Source organism: Lutzomyia longipalpis, chromosome 3, assembly GCF_024334085.1.
Source record: "Lutzomyia longipalpis isolate SR_M1_2022 chromosome 3, ASM2433408v1".
Lineage (NCBI taxonomy): Eukaryota > Metazoa > Arthropoda > Insecta > Diptera > Psychodidae > Lutzomyia > Lutzomyia longipalpis.
This window is the reverse complement of record NC_074709.1, coordinates 19151750-19179407: the sequence shown is the minus strand read 5'-3', so window position 1 is coordinate 19179407 and position 27658 is coordinate 19151750. Positions and strand designations below refer to the sequence as shown.

General features: G+C 33.0%; 1 protein-coding gene across 3 annotated transcripts in view; it reads right to left on the bottom strand.

The window, feature by feature from the left end:
- Positions 1–27416, bottom strand: part of LOC129792479 (scavenger receptor class B member 1) — a 43802-nt gene extending 16386 nt beyond the window's left edge. The window contains exons 1-2 of one of the 3 annotated variants that reach the window (XM_055831554.1): positions 9036–9429; positions 1429–1714 (exon numbers count right to left, since the gene is read on the bottom strand). In XM_055831554.1, the coding sequence (XP_055687529.1) occupies positions 1429–1489 (61 nt within the window). In that variant the 5' untranslated portion in view covers positions 1490–1714; positions 9036–9429. Of the gene's footprint in view, positions 1–1428; positions 1715–8922; positions 9430–26997 lie in introns of those variants that run through there. The other 2 variants (XM_055831555.1, XM_055831556.1) reach the window with 2 other exon arrangements.
- Positions 27417–27658: the final 242 nt, after the last annotated feature.

Below are 27658 nucleotides of genomic sequence, written 5' to 3'. Positions count from 1 at the left end.
TTTTTTTTTACAAAATACTTTTAATAGCACTCTCGCGCAATTTTGCTAACTAAATATGTACAAAGTTTCTATATGTTTTATCTTACATTCCTATGCCAAAAGCTATCGCAAACAATTCCTTCGCTTCTGGCTTTGAAGAAAGAAAGAAAACACACATAATCACGAATATTTCACACAAATTGGCTGATTAATTGAGAAAATAACCAATGTTTCAGTGTCTTTAGATTTTGCAGATAGGTATATGAATGGCTCATTTTGTGCTTTGCTACATTTGCTCAATCCTTCATTAACCATATACACATTTAACGCATTCCAAAGTAAGGAAGTTTTGGCGGTTTGAGCTTTTTTATTTTAAATAGAAATTTTCCTGTATTTTGCAACATTTTTTTCGCTAAACTCATCAAAATATTGTGCAAAAGTGTTTGTAAATTCTTAAAGTGAAAATTCACATAAAAGAAAATTGTTGTTCTTGTGCTAAAAAAGAACAAAGTTAATATTTGAAAGTTTTACGGAATGAAAAAATACCTAAATTAGAAATTGAAGGGTAGATTATGTATTTTATTTAATAAAATTTTTCATTCAATGAAAAATTTTGTAACATGGAAACCATTCTTGTGGATTTTCTTCAAGTTCAAAAACTTGCAAGTTTTGTGGCATAGAGTTTTTTTTTTTAGCTTTTAATAGGATTTCCTTCCAGTGCCGTAGCCAGAAAGCGATATAAGATGTTTAACAAAGTTAGATTATTTTTTGAAATAAAAAAAATATTTCTAGGCCAAAATCTACGAAAAAGATTAACTTCAAGAGTAAGAAAAATAATGTCAACCATTTAAACTAAACATTTAACGCTAAAAAATGAATGTAGAGTGTTTTAAAAAACGAATGTTTAATCTTAGAGAGAACGTCAAACCTTTGTAGCAAGCCAATCAACGTTAGAAATACTATACCTAATAAAATATTTTTAGTCCACAAATTACATGAAAATTGAAAAAAAAAGAAGATTTTCAAACGTTAGAAACAAAAACGTCAAACATTAGAAAAGTAACTAAACGTTAAAAAAGATACATCAAACTATACAAAAAACCAACGTTACAAAAAAAACGTGAAACATTATAAAAGAAATATTAAACGTTAAAAAACAATATGTCAAACGTTAAAAAGTGTACGAAAGAAGTGTCAAAAGCTTCCAGTATGAATAAAATAACTGTCAATATGGTTGTCTCAATCTTCCTAAACCAAAAATTCTAAGTAGGTCTTCTTAATTCATGTTAACGCTTTTTTAAATTAAAAAGAAATTGTTTTTATATAATATTTTTTTTGTTTAATAAACTTTTTTAAAAAGATTTCCGGCTACACTCTTGTTTTTTTTTCTTCACTTAAAAAATATTTTTTAAAAATTGTTTCAAAATGAAAATTCTTTAATAAACTTACACCACTTTCGAAGGAAAGCGCTGGACAATTTAGCACAGAGTTTATTCCTTCTTCCGTGCATTTTGCAAGTGATAAATGGTGCGGATTTGAAAGAGAAGTCAGCTGCCTTGGCTCTCCTCTTGCTTCAATGATTTTCGTCTGAAGATCACTTTGTGAGTTTCTTGACTTTTTCTACTCTCACCAAATTCCTCCACTTTACACGAACGTTCAAGCACTCTATGTGTCCCACACCTTCTATCTCATTCTCGGGTCTTTTTTTCTTTTTAACGTATTCCGGATCACCTCACTGCACAGACAGGAAAAAGCCATTGAGGAGAAATACCACATACAATAGCAATTAAGAAGAAATCACGAGTTGAAGGTGATTTCTTGGTATTTCGGGTGGGTCATTTGAGATAAACAAGAACGCCCTGAAGACAAGCAAAACAGAGAGAATCCGACGATTTTTGGGGGTCCCTGGATTTGTATGTTGGTATTGGGTCAAGTTTATCGACATCAAAGTCACATTATGTTATGCTTTACTCAATACATCCCAATAAATGTGGTTCAATCACCAACTGCTGTGAAGTTTTGTAATTCCTTTGGCACGACATCATCAAATATTTCAATTTATGTGCATTTTCAAACGATGAAAAATTAATATTCCTACCAAAGAAAAACCCCCAAAGAAAAAAATCTTCGATGTTTTCGTGTTTTGTTTTTTACCCAATTAGTCCACTTTGAATTTAATTTAGAGAAAAAAACTAAAAATTGACAAAGAAAAAGAAATTTTAAAAAGCAAAAGTATTTTTACTCGCAAAGAAATTTTTCCTGCAGAAAACCCAAATTTTCTGATCAAAATCAAAACATTTTTTCCCCAGAAAAAAAAAGATATAAATAATTCAATGAAAAAAAAAAACGTTGTGCAAAAACTCTTTTCGAGATCTCTTACACGAATTGATTTTATATTGTGATGTTTCCGAGAGAAAATTTTTGCTACATAGCATACCATTGAGGAAAGTCTGTGGTGTATTTACTCAAGTTGTGGAGATATTTTTTCTCTCACTTCACACGAGTAAAGTCCATTTGTTATTCCGTGCAATTATTGTTACAGAGTATATTTTTTTCTCTCTGTCGAAAATATGAAGGGGGAATACGGACAAAGTTATGTGGTATCAATAATTCGGATTATGTTTCAGCCATTATATCTGTCTATGGAACCATTTGGAAATGGTTTGGTGAAGAAATGGAATGTTGAATGAGGTGCGAAATATGAAATCCCAAATTGAGAAAGTGAAAGATTTTCCTCTCAGGGCATTTTGTATTATGGAGTACATTTTCAAATAATATTTACCCCGACAATTGAAATCACAGCTCTAAAAGGTTTCTTTTCAATTTTATTTTAAGTCAAGTAAGAGGTGTGCCTTCACGGAGATTTTCTATCAAGCACATTGTGCACAAAAGACGCCACAAATTCTTAGAAGGAATTATAAAGAAAGAAAATCATTTGGCTCTGTGAAAAGCTTTACTGCTCGATATAGCAATGGAATTTTATTATGTCATTATTCGGCATTTATATTTATTCGATCCAATAAAATCATCAAGATCGCAGCATTACAAGTACCCAATCTATTGTAATGATTGGCGGCTTAGTCATAATTTCGCATGTTTGTGTGAAAAACATTTCCATCATTGAGATCATGGAGACCACAGATCTATTGACCTTACAATTTACGACTCATCTTTGTCTCAAGATCTTGCAAACGTTCGCAAACTAATGTTAAAAACAAGTTTTTGCAAAGGAAAATTATTGCATGTTTTATATAACGTCTAAATTATTTTTTTGGCAGGTTTCTTTTATTTGTTTTTAGTTTTTGGTGTTTGAGTCTTCTAGAACTTGATCTAACAATCTTAAAGTATTCTTATGTATTTTTCAATTTTTGAATACCAGTGAAGTATCCAGAAGAGACGTTTGAGTATTCAAACACTCTTCAAAATTAGACGTTGTTCAGGTTTTACTTTAGAAGACAAAATAAATAATTTTGGGATCAGAAATAATATGAAAAATTTTATAAAGAATATTTTCAAATGTTATCAAAACGTCAAACGTTAGAAAAAAACGTTCAACATAATAAAATAAATATCAAACGTGGGAAGAGAAACTGTATACGTTAGAAAAGAAACGTCAGCGCCCACAAAAGAAATGTCAAACGTTTGAAAAGAAAAGTTTTACATCAGAAAAAAAAAATTTATACATTGAAAAATTAATGTCAATAGTTTAAAAAGAAACGTTGAACGTTTAAAAAAAAGTTAATGTCACAAAAAATGTTTCCTTTGAAAAGAAATATTGAACATTAGAAAATAAACATCAATCGTTAAAGATTACACAAAAAGTGTCAAGAGCTGCTAATTAGAATGCAAAAGCCATGGTTTAAGCAAATCTTAATTTTTAAGAATCTCAACATCTTTGAAGATTTTTTTAATGAATTTAAGGTTTAAGGATTTTGCTAGACAATTGACTTTTTTCAATCGCCACAGAATTAAAATTTACTTAATACTTCGTGATAGATTCTACATCTTTATGTAAAGAAGTTCAATTACTTCAAGTTCGCCGAAAGAAACTTGGACTTTTGAGAAAAAATCAAGATTAAGGTTTTGAGGTTAAAAACATCAATCCTCAAAGTGTTAAAAAGTGTTTTTATAATACCCTTCTTCTAAATAGATTTCTGGTTACGTCCCTGTTTAATTCAAAAGCTCTGAATATTTTTTATTAATTCGTTTTTTTAATAAAAAAAATCCTAAGAAACTTAACGCTGATTCTCAACAACTTTGATAGTCTCCCAATGGAGCTTTAAGTCTAAAAAAAGATCAACATTCTATGTCTTAAGAAAACACAACGAGTTACCAAAAAAAAACGCTTTGCAGGCTTTTCAAGATAAATTTTCAAGAATTCCATAAAATATTTCACATTTCTCCGCAGTGGAAAGTTAGATAATTTTGGAGTTCTTCTTTCGTCGGCACGATACCACGTCGCGCGTCTTCCTGACGACCACCGGAAAAACGAGATTGCTCTTGAACATGCACAGCACACATAAGATTCAAATGACTTTCCATCGCGGTGATGCTCAAATTGTAAGTATTTCGAGCACGCACAAAGTTGATTCCCAAAGAAGTTTTATGTGGAATTTTTATATTTATATTGTGGGAATTGCTCAATTATGCAATGGGTGGAGTGAGAGAGAAAAGGTGTTGCAAACAATTGTAGAGCTATAAATGAGATAATATTCTCGTGCATAATGCCGAAAAAACAGTTGAGAGAAATTGCAATTTAAACCCACAAGATCAGGAAGAGAAAAGCTGTGAGAAAATTTGAAGGAAAATTCCGCGAATTGGATTTCCGATTGAAAGTGGTTTTCTTTGGGCGCGTGAGGGTCAAGAAGCCGCATGCAGGTCATGATTATCTAACGTAGGGGAGAGTCAGATGGGTTAACTCTCGGCGTGGGTACTGTCCGGAAGGTGAGTGGACTATTGAGAAAGCCACACTTGAGGAAATTGTGTGTCAGTGCCAAAGAAGATTGTTTTAACAAAAAAAATAAAGCAGCAACAAGAAATTCAGCAAACGGAAGTGAAAACTGTTTTATAATAAATGAAAGAAAAAATAAAATTCATTGAACAAAATATATACACCAACTTTCGTGATACGTTTGGGAATTAATGAACTTCAAATTGTGTTCCAATAAAATGAGCGGCATTGCACAATTCTTTGACACTTCCACAATATTATTACTCCCCTAAGTTTTCATTTTAATTATGCCGCGCGATTTCCCGTGAAGATCGCGCTCAACACGGAGGTATTTAATAAAATTAAAATATCATTTTGATGAGATTGCATAAATTCTGTCGCAAGTTCCCTCGCATCCCAATAATTTTCTGCTTAATGCTTTCGCTTTAATCATTTTATACCACGACAATCGCCACCACAGCGATGGAAGGTCAACCGCTGATTAACGCACATGTCATCAACTTTTGTGCCTCACTTTTATTTTGTTTGCCACACTTTGGCACCTCCAACCCAGGTGAGGAGCATAGCGGGGGCACAACACGTTTGTGCAATTATTAAAATTATACTCCAATTGATTTTTATAGACCACATGACGCAAAAAAAAAAGTAAAATGAACACCATTTCAATTTTTACAAGCATTATTTAATATTTCTTGCTGTGCTTTTTTTGCTTTGCCTTTTTATTTGGATGTTATACGACATCACAGTCCCCATTCCATGCATGGTCTCAATGAAATCTCTTTTACTATATCGCACCGTACGATACGTCTCGCGTCACCCAAAGACCAGTGGCTGTGGGATATGAAGACCAAAAGTGGTTTATTAAATTACATAATAAAATTGACATATCGAAATCTTTGCATTTGTGGCTTTGCAGAGAGCTCCGCACAACTTCACGAGAAAAAAAAAGTGAGACAGACTATTTCATCGTCGTGATTTCTTTGCTATTACATTTATTAAAAAGCAAATGCAAAGTGTTCCCCATAATACTTGTAATTCACATTTTAATGATGATGCATAACACGGTGATTGTTTGCTAAAGAAAAACGTCGTGACGACAATGGGCGAGGAGATGGAAAACTATGTGGAATTTGAGAAAGATTCCATAGTACTGCATGTTTAAGAAAAAACATTGTAGCAAGATGAACAGGAAGTGCTGCGAGAAGTATATTAGGGCTATGTTCGCTTCTTGTTCGTTGAGGTTCTAAGAAGATAACAGTAAGAATTTCAACAAGCAAAAAACATGATGGTAAATTGGTGCAAGACAGATCTGCGGTTGAAATGAGAACGCATTGCTCTGAGAAAAACAATAAGGGGAACTCACGGATGTTTGTAGCAAAATGTGGTACGAGAAAAATTGTAAAGTAAAATTCTTCCAGAATAAAAAACATTCTAATGGACTGAGATAGAATTAAAATCAAAGGGTGATAATTTAATGAATATTTTGATTTTTTTTTCGAGTAATCTTGGGCAATACGAATAATTCTAGATTTTAAATAAATTCCGCATTGTTATGATTTTTTTAGTAATGTTTGTCATAAGATAAAAAATTTACTTTTGTACAATTATGACGCTTTGTGCATTTTATCGCACATTAGAAAACATTTTATTAACTTTCTTTTGGCAATTTGTGCATTTTTAGAACGTTTTATGCACTTTAAATGCGCATTTAAAATGTTTTGTACTTTTTTCTAGCACATTCAAAACGTTTTGTGCACTTTTATCGCACATTTTAACGTGTTCTGCACTTTTATCGCACATTTTCAACGTTTTGTGCACTTTTATCGCTTTTTAATGTTTTTTGTGTTTTTCAATCCCATTGTGCGTCCTTTCACTACATTTTTCTTTTTATCATTTATGAGCTTTTTTCGCTATTTATTTAATTTTAATTTTATTAAATTATTTTGATCTTGATTTTTATAAGTAATTCTTGAAATATTTTATTTTTAAACTGTATATAAAACGTATAGCAAATTAAAGTTTTTAAAATAATTCATATGAACCCATAATGAATTTTCTCATTTATTCCGAATATTTGCTGCAAACGAATGCATTTTTTTTACACAGATAAACACCCCTTGAATTAAAAAGAATAATCTTCATTCTTGCAATAGTTGTTCATTCTTGTTACGTAATTTTTATTGAATTATTTAAATAAAAAAATGACTATAAATTTCAAATAAATTAAAAATAATAAATTAAATGATAAATTAATTCATTATGTATATAAATTTAATTCAAAGGTTTCATTTTACGTAATTTTGAGCTACATAATTTACATTTCCAAGTTAATAGAGTTAACAAATTCATAGTGAATATCAAGATGGTGATATACAAGGCGGTAAATTTCTTTCCATAATGCACCGGTAGACCTTCCGATATAAAAAAAACCTTGTCTTTTATAAATAAAAACATAATAAATACGAAAAACATACGCAAGAGAATTTGCATATTTTGTTGAGGAAAAGGTCTCCCAGCTTCACGTGGTGACCATCAACTTGAGCAATTTACAATAAATTATTGAATTTTTAAGTGAATTAAAGTGCTGCATGTGATTGCATTTTATTGCAAATTAGCGCTAGCATTTCTCGGTAGTACCTGTCACGCATTCTGAGAGACGTTCTTTGGCGCGAATCTCAAAATCGACGGGGGAAAGATGGATATTCTCGGATGCACATCATGTGCATTTTAAAAAGAAGCCTCATAGCAATATTTATTTTTTTCTACAATATCAAATCTAGGTTAATGGATCATTGTTCTCGCTTCAGCGAGAAAAATCTCATGGAAGGTGGATTTTTTCTACGAATACTTTCTTGTGGACGATCTGGGTGATCTCTCCCCCTAAACTATTAGTTTTTGCTTTTTTGGGAATCCTCTCTGAGGTGGATTATTAATATTTTTTTGTGGATGGGTGTGTGCGTTGTGTTTCATTCGCACAGATGTGATTTGCACACCTGAGAGGTACCACAAAAAGCTGACGGGTCAATGAAGGTGCAAAAAAAGCTCCACCGTTGCAGAGAGGTATAAAAGAAGTGATTGAGAAAATTTCTAATTTTGTAAAGTGAAATCTCGTTGGAAGATGGAGAGCCATGGTACCCAGTTGTATGCTTAAACTGTTCCCATAGACTCCAAAAAAAAGAAAAAAAGATTTTGGATGCGTGAATGAGTAAATGCATTTGGGCAGTATTGTGAAAAAATGTTAAGAAGATATTAGCACATTCGGGTTGGGTTAATTTGGGGAGCACTCTCAAGTGACATGGAGTGACACTGGGTGTGTGGTGCAAGGTGGGGAAGAATCCCATTGAGAGACAAAGTAATTGATCATTTTGAGGCCTTATGTGTGGTTTCCAAAGACGCCAGGAAAAACGATTAAATGTCACACACAAGTCCAATAAAATTATCTCCACTGAAGCGTTATATCTACTGTGAGATTCGCACAATTTCCTTGATCAACTTGCCATTGATGCGTTGCAAGTTTATTCAGCTGCAATGCACTTTTGACCCCTTTTAAGAAATCATTTCACCAAGTGCGAGGTGAAATACGCCAAAAAAAAATAAAAATTGCGCTAACCACATAACTTTTGCTTTTCTTGCAAAATATATGTGTGGTATGTTATTTAACACAGTGTGACGGTACAAAAGCCCCAATTTCGAACCATTTGAGGTGTGCTCAGAAAGCGACACTATCACCTCTTTTGGGAGATTGCAATTTTTCATCACCATCACATATTCACTTTCGATTTCCAAGACATTTTATAAATGGAGGAAGCAACCGACAGGTTTTTTGAACGATGGATTCTCTCTGTTAGGCTATCGCGAGTTCAATTCCGCGCCACATTCGGAACCGGAATATTTTCACTTTATAATTTGTAGGTAGAGTTATAAGAAAAAAAAATATATAATTCCAGTCTTGTTATCTCAGTAGATGTTACGTATTAAGCACATTCAATCACTTTGATTTTTTAAAAACTATCTCCTCCTATCCAGGACTATATCCAGCAGCACAGAGAAAATCTTTGTCTTCAAGGCAAAAATATTTCCTTCTGTGCAACACACAAATTTTCACCTTTTTCCAATGACAAACTTTTTGGGGAGGGAAAAAAAGTCCAATATTCGAAAGGTTGAATTAAATCTCAATAAGTAGGTTTAACACCACAAAATCACAACACAACTCTGTGGATTTCTGTGAATCGCGCACACGGAACGTTCTCTCGGCGTTGCTACCACTTCAAGACTGCGCGAGGTATTTTACTTCTTGTTTGCATCACCGCACAAAATGCGCGCGCCACTCAAATACCAGACTCTATCGATGGTAGTGGAAATCCACCGAGCAAACACACTTAAAGCGATAATTTTCATTTTACCTGGCTTGGTAAGCAAAAGCCAGTCCAACTTGCTCACAGTTGACGAAACATGAGAGACTTTCATCTACGATGTGGAACCTACAATACCGAGAAACAATCTCTTGTTGGGGTATCCAAGTATCCAACGACAAGAATTCAATCCACTTCCAATGGCCGCAGGTTGAAAAGATATTTATTTTAGTGTTTGTGCACCTAATTGGAAAATTCGTTCTTCAAGAAATTCTTCTTTTTTTTTTTGCAAAACACCCAACAACCCTGAGAATTTACAATATACCTGCTACCTATATTATGTGTATTATATTGAATTTCCTCTTTGGGAGCTTTCGGAAAATTTCAATATTATTCAAAACTTACATCATATACCCCGCGCGACTTGGCGAAATATTTACAAGTTAATGAAAAATTCGCCATATTCTGGGATTTCGAAAGCAAACCGGCCGAGCAGGTCCGGGCATTCTCGTTCCATATGTTATTAATGTCTTTGAAATTGTTATTAGTGTTGTGAGCATTAATATTTAAAAAAAAACTCCATTAAAAAGCAAAAATGTCGATGAATCATCAAATTTTCAGGGCAACACTGATATGTTATGGGCATAATGATATCAATCTAAATTGATCTGTTGATTTGGTTGATTCACACAAAAAACAAACATTTCAGAAAGGCGGATGATCAACACTAGAGGAAGCTTGAGAAGTAAACAAGTAGGTACATTCCAGCGTTGAAGATCCAACTCAATTGTTGGCTCCAAGTATTACAAGCCTAACTCTACTCAACGTCAAGTTAAGAAAGCTATCACACAAAAGCTCTAATCACTTGATGCTTAAGATTTTACATGTAAAAGAGCCAGAAAAAACTGTATTGTTGTCTCTCTCGTACTCAAGCAGAGATTATGATGCTCAAGCAATTGGAGCTTAAGTGTGATAAGACTTTTTATAGCAAAGAGACTACTCATTTTGAGATTCTCATGATAATATTTAAAAACGAAGTAAATCTTTTAGAAGACCAAAAAACGTATAAGAAAAGTCTAATATACCTGGGACAGATTTTCTTTTATAGAACGCATAAACCACGCCCCCATTGTATCTCATGTTCCTTCCAAGAAAACATATGCTTCAGTGTTTTGATCTATGATTCAGCTCTTTGTTTCTCAGACACAGGTTTTATTGGATTATTCTCAAGTTAAGAAATCGTGGGTTGAAGCATTAATGCACATGCTTTATGAAAGCATTTGCTTTTCAATTATTTGATCATTTGAAAATCCTAAGAGCCTCAAAATGAATAAATTCCTTTTATGTATTCATTGATAGTCTCTCAATGTTAGAAACAAATTATAAATCAAAATGTAAATGAAATTTTAAGAGCCTCAAAATGAATAAACTCCTTTGAAATATTTCCAACATAATCTCTCAAAAATACTACAAAATATTAAGCTGAGAAATTTTGTGTGAAATTCTTCACAAAAATTTGTTGTAGCTCATTTTCTTTTAAGTTTACCAACATTACCTTTAACGGAAGAAGTAGGTAAATCAATTTGATTCTTCTCTCTTTCACATAAATACTTCACAAGGTGAGGAAAATCAATTGATCCTATTTTGCATCACTCCAGTGAACAAATATTCTCGTCATCCATTTTAATATTTAATTTGCACAATTGTGCCCCAAATTTCTTTATATAAGGGATGGTCACGTTATTTTGGAAACTCTACAGGAACAAAATGGCCAAAATGTGAGAATTTCAAATAATTTTTTTGAGCACAAAAATTTCTTTTTCTAAATCGAAATTGCTGAAATCTCATCAATATTTGGCCATTTAACAAGAGTGCAAGCAAATTTCGAATTTTTGGTTTCAAAATTAGCTTGAAAATCGCTTTTGAAAGTCCCCGAGTTTCCAAAATAACGTGACCATCCCTTAAAAGAGCACAGCATACACCCCGAGTTAAATCGTCTGCTGAATGCCCGCAGCAGAAAGTGACCAAATTTTCATTCATTCCGGACAGAATGCTCAATGGAATTTTTGCGGTTTGGCACGTGCTCGTGAGGAAATAGAATAACAATACGAAAAAAAATATTTATTCTGCGGAAATGGAATTTAAAATTAATTCTTGAGCACTTCGGGGGAATTTTTTGCAAACTTCGTGAGTGCGAGAATATTTATTTGAATGATAGAATGCGTTATAATTTCATTCCGTTGTTGCAGCAAAATTCATTGGAAGAAGATGAAAAAAATAAGTATTTGTGAATCATTAGAGAAAATGAATAAAAATGAGTGGCGGCATTGAAAGTAAACTCATGTCGTGCAGTCGTGAGGAAAAAAAATTTTCCTTGTGAGTGCAAAAAAAAATTCCTCACAGAGATGTATGTGGATTCTGATGATCAGAGGCAATATGAGAGGACGTAGTGACAGGTATTTTCTAAGATTGCAACAGAAAAGGTAGTCGTTATGAGAAAATTAAAAGTGTTGCAGCATTCACTTGAGTGTGCACACATGCTTTTAAGTGATATAATCGGCAATTGAGAAACCCAGTCGGATCATATTCATCCTCAATTGAGGAAAAACCACTCTAATTGCATCCTCCGGGGTTCATTTCTCTCACTCTTTCTCTGAGAATTGCCATTGGGCACCAGACAATCCAGGAAATCAATTAAAGATCGCGATGATAAAATTCACATTTTATCAAAACTATCTCAGAAATTCGCTGATAACAGGTGTTTTAGCATAGAGATTAAGGAAAATTTTATATAGCAAGTCTTGCAGGCACCACAAAGCGTCTTAAACTCACAATGGAGCACGTCACAAATAATTCCTCACAATCCAGGAAACTTCAGAGCATTCAATCAAGCAATTTTTGTAAAGTTTAGCGCCTATCTTCTCATACTCAAACGCAACAATAGCAGCACAAAATGATGCCTGCTCCTTCCATACCATCCCATTACCAGTCTCTCTGGGCAATTTTACGCTTTTTTAACTTTATGATTTGCCTCTTCCACATATCACAATTTGACTATAATACCCCAAACACGAACGTGATGTACTCGTACTTCATTGCTGCTCAGCGGTGTGGTGTGAAAAAATTTCTTTTTCACCAACATGATTTCCCCGGTGCTATCTTCCGAATAAATCTCGCGCGATCTCTTGTATCTGCACAAGTTGAGCATGTTGAGCATAACTGCGAGTGATGGTTCACGGAGTTACCCCGACGACAGCCTCTTGAGCAAGAAAAAAACATCCTTCTCCCATTAAAATTATTAAGATACAAAGATATAATTTTCCTCAAGGCTTTATGTGGTAATGTTATTGATTCAACATAATCTAATTGAGCGTCTCGCGATCAGAATTCGCTGAATAAAGAAATTTTAATATAATTTCCATCACCAACAACTCTGATATACCAAAAGCTTTGCTTAAGAACTTTGAGCGTTTGAAGAATTCCAAAAGCTCTCAACATTGCTAAATAAGATTCTTTTCTCAGCTAAAACACATTTTTGTGGTAAAATAGCATTAAATTGCAGACTCTGACACACAAACAAGATGTTCCCTCAGCAACTTGCAAGCATGGAATCTCGACACAGTACATATAATTTTAATTGAGCGGTTCAAATGAATATTTCCCAACATCCCAATGCGAAAGAGTGTTGAGATCAATTTATTCGCCAATCGACATTTTTGCTACTTCACCTTCTTGTATGCGATTGCAATTGGATAAAAACTGGAAAAGTGGTAGAGATCGCGCACATGAGGTACAGAGTCTTGGGAGGCCCGGTTAGTTTTCCATTAATGAGGTCAGGCGAATTGTGACGTACATTTTTTTGAGTGTACAAGCGAAAAAAAAAATTCCCCACTCCACGCGTCTCAAAGTGATTATGAAATGCTTATAAAGTGTATTAAAAGTCTCCATACAGAAAATTCATGGTTTATTGCAGAGAATATTTTTGATATATACAAACACCGCGCAGACTCTCGCGCGGGGGGTTATATAAGGCAACAATTTGCAAAGTAGGGGGCAATGTGGTGAAAAAACAATCCACACGCGAAGATCGCGAAGCAGAATTTGCTGAGAGATCCTGCTTGGGAGCTTTTTTTGTGTCTCTCATCCAAAAAACCACCATCACCTTTATCGCCTTGGAAGTTGTTGCTCTGAAAAGCAATTAAAGCTCTGGCAAACCACCTGCCGTGGTGGAGGTAAGGCAGAAGATAATATTTTCTTAAGGATGACGATCATGACGATAGAAGAATTCCGAGATTGCTATTTGTGAAGCAAGAAAACATAGCAAGATTGTAGAATAAGAGCTGAAAGACCGGTTCCAAATGGCACAGAGACTCATGTGAATAATTATAAAATGCAATTGAGACTTGAAGTCTTTAAGACGCTCGACTGTTGTGGCTTTTTTTCTATAGACAATGGCGGGACAGGTAAGCGAAAAAAAAAGTAGCCACCATTGCGCAAAATAAAACCAAAGTGTCCAAGAACGGATGAACCATAGAGTAATGTATTGTTGAGTCATAAATCATGAGAAGTCGCTCTGGTGAGGAGTTGCAAGAGAAACGTGCCATGTACAAAAGGAGCTGCAACATTCCAACTTAGCCAATGATCCGACTTTCAATGTGATTGACCTGCGAGATCTTCGCTCTTCACTCAATCCACTCAAACATCAGGTGGAGACATAGTACTGTGTATGCGATTAGATTGTCTCACAAAAGGTGAAGATGAGAATCACTGAGATAAACATTCTTGATGAAAGAAATCTTTTTTTTATTATTTCTTAAAAATAAATTGAAAATTTAAGTATGTAATTAACCCTGAGGTTAGAGGTCAAAAATGTCTATTCAAAGAAATATTTCTTATACATAAAGTTCCTTTAATTATTTTTTATTAAAGACTATTAATTGACGAAAAACTAAATAGTGACGTCAGGTTTTGCTAAGGGGCGTTTATCTGTCGAATATTTCGATTTATTTTACCGAATCATCCAAATCTTGCCAATTTATCTGAATCTTGACGAATAATCTGAATTTCCATGACGAATACTGTGAATCTTAACAATTAATCTGAATCTTCTCGAAGAATAACCGAAATCTTGGAGATCAATCAAAAACTTGACGAATAATCAGAATCTGAAAGAAAAAATCTGAATTTTGAATTTTATTTTAATTGTTTGAATCTGAACATCCGAACTCTGAATTTTACCGAATAATCCGAATCTAATTCAGGAATAATCCGAATAATCTGATTTTCACTCAGATAAACACCCCTTGGTTTTTGCTTTTTTAAGCAATCTTTGCCTATTTTCTCAGCACATCAGGAATATGAGAAAATTCTTTGGCAATTTATTATTCTCGTTTGATTCTCTATACAAGATTATTAAATTTTAAACGAAATATTTCAATTTTTGTTAAATGGGTTAAAATTAAAAATTTAATTTCAGCTCTTAAAATAATAACAAAAAAAGCTCCAGCATTTCCAAATGTGCCAAATCAAAAAAAAAAGTTTTTTATGATTGTTATAAAATGATTAAAAAAGAAGAAAATTACATAACAATAATTTACGGTAGTTAAATCATATATGATGATTTTTAAATACTTTATTATGCTAACAAACAGTGTAAATGTTCTTTATTCCAAACTGTGAAATCATGTCAGCAAGAATAAAAAGTTTACTTGCTAAATGACAAAACATGCATAACATGGCTCATTTTTCATGCTATAAATAAAACAATTTATATATAGAGTTTGTGACAAAAGAAAGGAATTTTTCTTCATCTGAAAAATAAAGGATATTTTCAAAGGATTTTTCTCATGCAAAACTGAGCTGTGGATTAATTTTTTTTTATCTTATATTGCAGCTTTGATATCCTATTTTACAATTTTCTCGCAGTGAATCTTCAGGTTCGTCGCTTAAGTCAGTTGAAATCTTTCGTTCCTCTTCTCATTTGCAAACGTTAACCACACACACACGTACAAAGCAAAATAATATAATTTTCCTCAATTTACATAGCATTGATTGTTACGGAAATTTCCAATTTTTTGATGACGTGCATAGAGCTGCCTCTAATGCTCAGAGTGTTTAAGAGAAAAGTCTTACAAAATGCAATTGCAACTCTAATATGTGCGCAGATTGTCTCCTCTGAGATTATAAGCACCATTTGCCGACATAATTCTATCATATTTTTTTTCATAATGCTCAATTGTCTCCTCGGGGAAAATTGCAAAGACTTCAGTACATTATTTGAGTCAAAAATGTACTCACGAATATTTTGACACTTTCGAGTAATCTCTATTATTTTACAGCTGTGTGCGAGTGCTTTTTGTGAGATACCTACATTCCTGATGTGTTTTAGGCGAGAAATTGCTCTTTTTCCGCAAATTTAATGTACCCACGTTTTTTGTAGGCCCAGTCCATCCCAAAATTGTCACCGGAAATTTCCCTTTGATCAATCTTTCGCTCTTAAGACAACATAGCAATTTTCTTGTCTTCCAATTGTTTCACATAATAGACGAAAATTGTTTTATTGTTCCCACGAGCTTTTACTTTCTTCCATAGACCATCAAAGAAGCTTTCGTGTTGAGCTTTTTGTCTACATCTAGGCTTAAAAATTTTCAATTTTTGCAACAGAAACCTTCTCATGTTTCAACGTATTTTTTTTTCTTTTTTGTTGTACAGAAAATATAAAACTTTTGCGGAGAGCTTTCAGTGCAAATACACTTTGAGCAATCGATCAGTGCTAATGGACGCTTGATCAATCAATTCTTGCTCAAGGCTTCACAAGACAATTTTTCATCTCGGAACCACTCACAATTAATTGATTTTTAATGGAAAGTCTCGGCACTAGGGGCTTTTTTTTCTTCTTCTCTGGCACACTTGCATCGTCCCAACATTAGAAATTATTGCCAAAGTGCAGTGTTTTTGTTTCGAAAGAAATACCTCATTAATCATACAAGGTCGTTCAATTGCTACTACTTTGCCTATCGCAGCTATGTACCTATTATATATATGAGTTTGTCATGCAACGTACTGATGTATTGTTGGAAGATAGAAATAGCTTTCTTGCAGGTTAAAAATCTCTCTGACGCATTGAAGAGTAATTTGCGTACACATCGTATTGAAGCAAAAGTCACGTTTTCTTGAGTACAAATCCATAACTTTTAGTTGCCATTCAAATGCATACGAATGGTGCGAAAATCATGCTTGTATTGTCAGATTAAACAATGCTGTATTAGCTGTCGATTGTTTGCTGAATTTTGCAGAGTTCTCCAATTTCCTGTTTACTAAATATATATAGAGAAAATTCTTTTGCATAAGAACTTCCAAAGCTTTCGTGGTTTTTTTATTTGCAAATGAGCATATTAATTGTTTAGTAATATATGCATATTCATTGGATTTTTGTTTATTTTATTTTGGATAAGAAGTAATGAAGGCTATTGCACAAAGGGGCGATTGAACTGCTACGTGTTTGGAAATATAATTTAGAAGGACAATTAATTCTTCAGAAAGACGTTATAATTTCTTTTATTTTCAAGTTAATTGTCTCTTCTTGATTTTAAATAAAATTAATAAAAATTTAATCGAATAATTGAGAGTTTTTGAATTGTTGTTTGTGAGCATTAATGGTTGACATTTGAAATAGATATCTTAATTATTTTGGCAATGTGACCAACCTCTAGTAGTATCCATCCAACCCCTTGTAAAATGGAGATTCATGGTAGTTGTGACCAGCCTTAACTTTTCTCCCACACATTTCTCATATTGTACGTACTTAGAGGTCGAATTTTGCGAATATTTCTCCATCCAGTGATGAATTCGTCTTTGTTTTAATTTTTATGAAATTTCTACAGCCTTTTGGCGGCACAAAATTGCTCATACATCGTGTCCTCCCTCGAATTAGGTTATTGATAGACTTTGTATGAGATATCATGTGAATAAACTTTGTCATTTAGTCTTGGAAACACGTGAGAAAATTCCAAAAAAAAAAACCAAGAAAAGCCCAAATTTAACAATTGTCATGGCATTTTTGTGAATTATCACTACGTATATGGCTAAATTGGGTGATACTCTTTGAAAATATTCGCATTTTTTATGCTAAATGACTTGTGGGCGCTAAAGGTCACTGTTTGACTCCCAAAAATCCACAAGTCACAGTGATATTGGGGTATTTTTGCTCTCAAAGAACAAAAATCTTTTCATCTTATTCAAAAGAATTTTTTCCACGACAATCTTGTCTAGTTAAACACTAGACTTTTTCACAATCTTGTACGCAATTGCAGAAAAAACACGCATTTTACAAATCATTCACGTAAATATTTAAAATGACATGTACAATTTGCATATAGCGAGTTTCTTTTGTAAAAAAAATAAAATTTGAAATATTTTCTTTAGCACTCTCAATGGCATAAAAGTTTAGATTTTTCATGTGAAATAACTCGTGTCCAAAATAATTTCTTCATATTAATTTTCTTTACCATTCGAAACAGTTTTGTTGTACATTTTTTGGATATTTTTTGAGTAATTTCTTTCGTCACCTTGTTGACGCTCAAATGACTACAAAAGCAACGAAAACCTGAGAGGAGAGATCTCTCTGAATACAGCAGGTTCAATTGTGATCCAATATTGCAGCAATAATTCATTTTTTTTCGACTATGTACATTTATGACTAAGATATGGTACAGAGAGGTAGATAAAATATGTAATATGCTTTATTGTTTGGTTGTAATTTAATGGATTTCGCCGTGCGCTTAAAAGAAAGCTCAAAAGTTATGTAGTATAATAGTTGCTGAAATTGAGCCTCTCTTCGTGTCACGTGCAACTGATTGTGGCTTTGACTTATTTTTTTTTTAGTTTCACAATAGAGCCCCCTCTGTACACCGGTTATAAGGTGTTCAATTGGTATTTTTCACTTAAATTAACTCGAACATTAGACGCACCAATACCACGTTTAGATCGCGGTGAGAAAAACAAGTCAATTGGCCACTCAAGTGGATCATTTAGTGCGATGGAATCACACCATTTGATTGGTGCTCTGTACAACAGTGTAATATGATTAAGGAGTACAAGAAGACGAGGTCAAGAGTCTGGATCTTGCACAAAATGCCGCTAAATGAATGAGAGGAAAAGTGAAAAAACAACTTGCAATCTTGGTCAATTGCCCTGGAGTTTTTGCAGCACACAGCACCAGATTCTCACAAAACCATCGCAATTTGACCTGTGTGAGAACGTAGCCCAGAATTTGCAAAAGAAGTCCACTCATTAATAGATGTTTTCATGTCACACCAAAGTGTCTCAAATTGTCCAAGGTTGTGATAGGAAAGTGTCCAATTTCTTAAACACCACATACATAAATACTTTGGTCTACAATTGAGGCATTAAAAACAATTTATCTTCAACATTTACGATCTGATTCTACTCTGTAGCTAATTTTTGCTGGTAAAACAAGATACAGAAAACCCATTATGTTTGTTAATCATGCGTTAAGACTACATAGACTAAAATTCTGAGAATAAGTAAATAATTTAACCCTTTTAGGACCGCGATCAATCTAGCGAGGCTGATTAAACTAAAAATAATTTTTGTGGGTTCGTTTGAGCTCAAAGAGCTCAAATAAAACATTTTGGGTAAAAAATCCCAACAAAAAATTTTCGGTTCTTCGTCCTTCCTGATCCTGGGAGTCCTTGGGTATATGCTTTTGTGGTCATAAAATGAGCAGGGATTGTAAAGACATAGTTTTGTACTAATTTGGACTCAATATTTAACAAATTAACTTTGGGTCAGCGTATGACTCAATGAATCCGAAAGGGTTAACCCAGGTATGACGAATGCTCTTCTTATATGTAATTTAAGGTTGTTTTTAGATACATAACCTACTTAATTTCTTCTACTCAATCTATTAAGTCATTACTTTTCTTTTTTGAAAATATTGTTCCTATACTAAAGCATTTTTAGTTTTATAAATTAAATGCATTTATCATTAAAAAAAACTTTATCTCTTTTTTTTTAACAAAGTTGAACGTTTAATTTTTTTTGGCTTCTAGGACCTTTATATTATGTTCTGCAAAAGAAAGAACAAGATTTTTTTAGAACTACTAAAACTAATAAATTCATGTGAAGGAAATTCGTCGGAAAAGCGGCAAAGGGGGCTAAAAACGTTTTTCTGCATTCAGCCACGTTTCGACGTTTCTGGCGTTTCGTTTTTACGTATTCCTAGCGCCTGAGGATGAATATAAATTATACGAAACGTCGCTGAATGCAGAAAAGTTGCGTTATTCTTGCTCTCTTTCCGGACACTTTTCCGACGAATTTCCTTCAGATAAATCATTATGTTCGTTAAATCTTATCTTCATAAATTTATGTTTCAATAATTTCTTAAAGTAAAAAATTTAAAGCTATGTTTAAGTTACTGTATGTATATATATCATAAATGGGTTAACTATTGTTATTTATCTTATCCATTTTATCTAAATTTTTAAAAAAAAAAGTTTTTTACAATGCAACTTTAAAAAAAATGAGATAAAAAACTAGACAAAACTAATTATTTCTCCTTTACCCTACTCCGAACCAAAAATTCAAATAAAAACAGGAAATATTAAATTTGTTTTTTTTTTTCGCAAAGTGATCGTCTGGTTTTTGCAAACCCAATCAATCATATTTAACAATCATTTCTGGCGCTAATGTTTCATAAGAAGCAATAGAAATATTTCGGAATACTTCTTTTTATTGGTAGTGAGTATTCGATTGTCTTAGGAGGTCGACCGCGTGCCTTGAAAAAAATCAACTTATAGGAAATTCCTTTTATAGACTGTTACTCTAATAGATTGACCTCTAACTTAAATTCTTATTGCGTTTTACATTCTCCGAAAGTCAAACAATAAATTCTCATGCTCTTGCCAAATCACATAATTCTATACCTTTACTTTGTGACGTTCTTTATGCTCTTTTTGCGTATAAATACTAAATAAAATACATAAAATCTCACACTTTGCCAGAAAATCGATGAGTAATCGTGTATATTGAATAAAGTTTAAAGTTAGAATCTTTCCAAGAATTCGTAGTTTTGGGTGAGAATTTGAAGAGAAATTTTGTGGGAAATTTGGAAAATTAGGGAAAATTGGGAAAATTACGAATCTCTCTAGGATTTTGATTAAATGTATGTTGATTCCGTGAGAGCATAATCACTCGAGTGGAAGTTGAATGAATTGCGAGAAGGTTAATTGCAACAAAACACCCAATTAAATGCAAGAGAACTCCACGACGAGGTGAATACCTCGAATGAAGTGTCTCTTCTCGCGCTTTTCTAACATACATATTGCACAGTATTTTGGTGTGTAAATTGTATGCACTTAATTGCCGTACATAATTTGTAGGTTTTTTTTTTCTTTCGCGTTGTCGCTTTGACAACATTGCTCCTTTTAGGTGCTAAAAATATTTTGAGGATAAATTGTGAGAAGGTTTCTTGTAGCATAAAATTGATTGCATTTTCCCTGAATAACCTTTATTTCATGGGAAAATACAGCAGCATTATGTGGCACAAGAAACACGATTCAATATTGAACGTCAGCACTGTTAATTTGGCGGTTCTCAATCCACATGGCGGGTAATTTTATTTTTGGATGGAATGGACGTGATGAGCACTCAAAGAGCTGTGTAATTTTCAATGAAAATCATTTCATGTATTCGGGTCGTTCGGGAGGCGAGCAAGACGTAGTGGAAACGCGCGTCTTGAGATTGATTACCCAAAAACGGATTGAGTTGTGGCTTTTGGTGGATTTAAAAAAAAACAGTACACACCATTATAACGACTCTCTCTCACTCTAGCAATTTCAGTTGAATCTTTTTCTTCAACATCTTTTTTTTTCTCCTTGCATCACAACCGAAACATCTCATCGAGATCCACCGTGAAAAATTAAACGAGGAGCTTTTTTCAAAAGTTTCAGGTTCACATCGAAAAATCATGCAATTGTTGCGGGGCAATGATTTTGAGAAAGGCGCACGGATGACGCCAGCAAATTGCTTTGGGTGTATTGCAAAAGAAAAGAAGAAAAATTGATCAGACTGAATTGTTTAGAAAGGTTCGAAGGCAAAAAAAGAGTGACACAAAACGACCACTGGGTATTTGGAAACTCTAATTGTTTGTTTTGACCAAGTTAGAGCTGAGCCATTTGATTTATTTATCCAATACGGTGGAACCTTTTGCGAAATTTCACTTTTACGCCAGCAAGAATAGACCTCCTGAAAACCTCGAGGAACCCCCAGAGTGGTGTAGGTATATTTAATTTATTAAATAAGGGTCATACCCCGTTTATGTACTAAAAAGTTACTAAAGAATTCCGAAAGCTGTTTATAATACAATTATTTAGCGTTTTGGAATATCGTGTGGTGTGTATTTTATAAGAAGTGATCTTGCATAAATCTCTCGAGAGACCTCAATTCACTTCACTTTCATCATCGTGAGATGGGAAATCAATAAAACTCCTTTAACTATGTACATACATATTTCTTTATACGATTTAATGAAATTTTCCAAAGTTAATTTAGCTTAACTTTACCTCACGGAATTCAGTAGAAAAGAATTTGCACAGTTGAGGTGTAAATTAACTCCCCACGGAGTATTCTATTTACCAACTACTTTACCCATAATTAAAGAGACTGATGCCGTCAAAACTCACAAAATTCCAATTCAAAGTTAAATAGCAATTACATTGAGTAAATGCCCATCACAGTGAATAAATAAAATCAACGATATTCTCATGTTTTGTGAGATGAGCCATCAAATTATTGTATTTTGTGAGATCACAAAGAGCCGCACCTAATCATTTTGATTTAATTTAAATACAAACAGAAGGTAGCTCGGCAGTCAACGTGTGCACCAACGTCGCATTCAAATAGAGCCACTGTTTAGTGAGAAGTCAAGGATGTTTTCTCGGAACGTGTGTTATGGTTTATTAATAACCTCTCTGGCAAAAAAATAAAGTTCAAATTTATTTTAGAAACCAAATTTGTATGGAAATTTTCTTGATAAAAATGTTTGATTTCCTGCAAGTTTGATTTTTAATGAAGGAATTTGAGATAGAAAACCTTCTGAAACTTACAAAGAAACCTAATAAATTGAAAGGGAAAAATATTATACCTATTAATTCTTACTATCTTGATTTACATGGAGTCTATGGCTTCCTGTAGTGGTTTAATTTTTTGATCAGAAAATAATTCTTTCAGTCAGGAGAATGTTTTGAATGCAGAATATTTCCTTATTATCCCGAATTTCCATTTTGTATTAAGATTGACCTTTTTTTTTCTATTCTTCTCTATTTCTCTTAACACTTGGAGGACAAAAAGTTCTTCCCTCAAACTTTGGCCTAAATTTTCTCTTAAAAAAAACATTTTTCCAAGTTTTCTTTCAACGAATTTGAAGTGATTAAAATCGTCTACACCACATGTAGAATTTATCACATTTAGTAAAACAGACGATTTAAAAAAGTTAAATTGGCAGTGATTGCCAGTTTAGTCCTCCAAGTGGTAAAAGGACATAAAAACGCATGAAACCTGCTTCAGAATTGATTTTTCTGGATCATTTTAGATTTTCGATCATTTTTCTTAGTTCCTGGAGACGTAAAGTTTAAAGACCGAGACTCTGAAAGTCAGACGAGAGAAACAAGAGTAGGAAAAGCTCAAAATTTTGTTAGTTTTTTACGCAATAAAGTAAAGAGTCTTAAGTTAGAGCTTCTCAGACTGTTTTTTGTTACATCTATCTCATTAGATAAAAAACCTAGATTTTTTGAGCTTCTCATGAACTATTGTTTGATTTATTTTACCCAGGTCTCCCCTAAAAAAATCCTGGTTAATACATAAAGCAAGATAAAGAATTTTTGAAAAAATTAAAATAAGAAAAGAAAATTATTTTAATTTTCAATGCTCTTTTGTTATAAAAATTGACAGATAGTCATTGAAGATAATTTAATAAAAAAAAACAAATAAACACATGTACATAACGTCTCTATATATTAGATAAAAATCTTGAAAATTGCAAAATTTTTCTTAATTCAATTGCATTCATAAAACTATTGGTGGAAGCAACGCAACAAAATAAGCAAAAGCAGCAAAACTTTATTATTATTCATTTTATAATGAATATTAATTTGTTTAGGGCATTATGTTGATGAAAAATGCTAAACCAGCTTTCTCATACCACACAAACTTTCCGGCGCTGGCGGTGGGTTTTTTTGATCAAATCTCAAAGTGAAGACGGGAATGAAAAAAAAATGAAATTCAGGTGAACATTGCGACAGATGAACTTGCATTTGACCACACTGAATACAATCAAGGTCATGCTCAGGTCTTCGAGGTCTTTCTCATCCGCAAAACATCTTCTCCGATGCACAGATCACGTGCTCTTCTTCCCCGTGAAATCTCTCAGGTAGAATTGACACCGCGTGCTACCCCATCGAATTAATGAAATGTGAAGAAAACATTTTCCGGTTCAACGCAAATCTCGCGTAGCGCCGATTTATTATTCAACTCTGCTCGTCCTTGGGTGGAAAATTATTGATGAAGCTTGGTGCTTGAGAGTCACAGGTAATTGCAGTTTCGAAGGAGAGTCATAAAAAAATAGAGATAATGCCCCATTCGCAGTGAAGCAGAGGCCTGTCATTTTCCATGGATGAAACCCCCCTTTGGTCCAATGACAGTGGGGGCCCGCCTAATTGAAAGTACAAGCAGCAATTTTTCCGCGTGGATTCACAAAACTTTCCTTTCCATCTTCCGCCTTCATGTGCAATTTTTCTTTTTTTTTAATATGCAATACCTATTTTAACTATTTTTTATGTTTAGGCTGTATTAGTGGGGAAGTTCATCAATCCCCGCATATCGTCACATGTTAATGAGACGTCTTAAGAAGTTTCTTCGTATATTGCAAAAAAAACCTGAAATAGCTTGATTGCGAAATGTCTTCGAGCGACTATATTAGGAGCTTGTTAATCTATGCAAAAAAAAATAAAAGTTTTGGATTATTAGAAATTCTTGTATTTCTAGTTAGCACACCGATCAACTACCCGAAGCGACCTCCAGAGATAAAAGTTCGTTATGCACTGAAAAAATTCAAATTGCTTAAAGTTTATTAAAACGTTAAAAAACTATATTTTATGGCTCGAAGAAAAAACTTTCGATTTTAATTAAACGAAAAAAACTATGTTTAATTTACTAAAATATTCAGATTTTTTTTTATCTGGCCAATGTGGCCAATTCCGTCTTCTAATGAAAAAGAGCGTTTTTAAATAAAAATCTTAATAGAAAACAAGCCTAAAACAGTTAAAAACTAAAAAAAAAACATTTTAATACAGTCTTGAATAAAGCTTTATAAAGGCTGTTGAACAATAATTCAAAAATATCAATTAAAATTCGAATTACGCTTCAGTGTTTTTTTTCAGTGTACTGACAACCCACAAGCTGATTAAACATTAAAATTTATTCATTTCCAACTTGATGATCTTCTTAATTTTTGCAAATTAAAATCCGGCAGCTACAATCAGTCTCTGTATATAATCACTGATAAGAAACATAAAAAATGTTATTTGAAAATTTTCATTTTATTAGTAAAAATTAAAAAGAAACAATAATAAAACTCGTAAAGCGTAACAAATGACCGCTCGTGGTTTTTGGGAAGAAGGGGCTATACTTTCTAATAGAATTATTCGACCCAGTCCCTTAAATCCGTCTCTTGGGAGTCAATAAATTGTTACACTCGAGTAAGTTGTTTTCGGTAATTTGATCATTTTCATTGGCAACACGAATAAAAATTTGTTTTGCTTAGTCTCGCTCTGTAGCACTCACGAGGACACAAATATAGTCATTCATGCAATTTTACTTACTGATCAAATTAAATGCAAAATTCAGTTTATATATTTTTTAAGCTGCTCAATATCTCCAATAAAAATTTTATAAATATGGGATTTTTTTTTGCAAAGTGGAAATGTTTAAACAGATGGAGTTAATAAAAAAATACATCCACATTGCATTTAAATGCAAATTCCTCTTAATGAATTTTTAAATGAAATCAATTAATTCTTTGCTTCATTCTCTCATTATTACTTAATATTCTCAAATGCCTGTATTACCATTGCTATAAATAATAAAATAATATGCAGTTTTTTTCATTTATTGAATAAAGTTGTACAAACTGCATCCCTTTTTCGATGAATAAATGAGATGATTTTTAAAATACTTTTAGTCACTAACGCCATAGGCGTAGTCAGAATTTATCTCAAGGGGGTATTTTGTTGCGTTAGAATTTTCATATTTTGACAATTTTTTTGTGCAGTTCTAACAATTGATGTTTTTTAAAATGTTTTTTTTTTACAGTTCCTTTCTAGCGTTTGACGTTTCATTTCTACCTATTGACGTTTATTTTTAAATTAATGAACGTTTGTTATTAAACGTTAGTTCTAAAATTTCACATTTTTAATCAACTCTTTTCTAACGTTTGACATTTAAATTCTAAGATTAACGTATTATATGTGTTTTTCTAATAGTCTTCGTTTAATTTAATATCCTACAGGTAAATCTTAGGCTTATCATTGTTATGTATCGTTTGACATTTCTAGCCATTTTTATGTCTAATTCTTAACGTTTCTTTCCAAGAGATTAATTTTTCTTTTGTGATTTGACGTTAATTCTAAGGTTAGGAATTTCTAATAAAATCTTGATGTTTCTAACTATACTGACTATGACGTTCCATACAAGGATTTAAGTTTCTTTTCTAATCTCTTTCTCCTTTTTTAATTAATTTTTAACGCTAGACGATTCCTTTCTAACGTTAGACATTTTCTTTTTAACCTTAAAAAAAAACATTTTTAAATTTTTATGTAATTTTCGAGACTTAAAATAATATTTTTTGACTTCTAAAGGAAAACCAAAATTATCTTAACTTTAGGAATGTTTTTGACACCAAAATACCCTCCCTGACTACGCTACTGACTCATGTAGTGCTCATAGGAAACATGTGGCGAAATAAATCGCTACTAAAAGTGCTTTAGAATGTTGATAAAACAAATTCTGAATAATTTTCCATGGTCTGGAGCGTCTGGCTTGTAGAACAAATGAAGCATTCAATTTGTTTAAAAAAAAATTTTTCTTTAATTGTGGGAAATGATTAATATTCTAACGGATTTACTGTGAAAATTCACATTGAGAAAATATCCCTCAGAATGTGTGTTCAAGTGCACCGAGGGGAGAAAGAGTAAAGAGTGATGGCGAGAACTCACAGACATAGAACTCGACAACATTGGACATATATTGTATGTAAAGTTTATCAAGGAAATCTTGTGTACAATCTCAATGCTTCTCTCTTCATCTCATACAACCAAGTGCATAGAGATAGAGTGAAAAATCTTGAATATTTGAGCCGATTGTGCTCCACCATTCACCTTTCTGTTTCGTGACTCTCGCAGAAGAAATTTTTATTGTATTTTTTTTTCTTCAACGCGTGTATGAAATAAAATCATTTTATGTATCCACATAGCATTGGAAATAATTTGGTTTTTAATATGTAAAAGTGATGAGTTTGCACAGCATCTTGGTAATATTTCCGTGACATTGTACATAGCAAAATCTCTCTTCGCAGTGCGTGCAATTTTTTCTTTTTTTTTTGGTTACAAAGATTTGTAAGAAAAAAAAAATTAAACTCACATATTCGCATCTTTCTGCTTCCACCAACGATGTGACTCATGGTGATTTCTTGAATGCAAACTTCTTGGCTCTCGTGGCAAAATCACTGAATTCCCGATGACTTTCTTCGCTTTTGAATCACTCGTTTTAATACACGCCTCCGTAACCCTTTTGTCACTGTGCAGAAATCTCTCTTTGAAATTTTATTTTTCAGAAAAAAAATCCACACTAAAAAGGCACAAAAATTCACGTCTTAGGTCGGCGCACTAAAGCAACACAAGATGATTTAGTTGGAAATAAGTTATAAATTCTGCGAAGAAGTGGGATCCAAATACAAAATAAATATATTTAAGTAGAGTGGAAAAGTAATTGGAAAAGAGTGACCGCGCTATTTCAATAGCAGCACGATACTGAAAGGTGTTCGGATTGAGCTGAGCGCGTCGTCGGGTTTATTGTTGATTTTGCCAGGTACTTTTGTGTGTAGTGAAGAAATACAGATGAACAAAAAATCCGTATCTGAAACTGCCAATTTACCCCACAAAAATCCGGACGCAGTGTCCGCAACAAAATACCAAAGAGTTGATTTTTTTTTGCAAATTTGCAAAATTTTTGTCTTATTCTTTGTACCCACCGAGGTTACCTGCGGGAAGATAGGAAGAAAAAAATCAGCAAGTGGCCAATT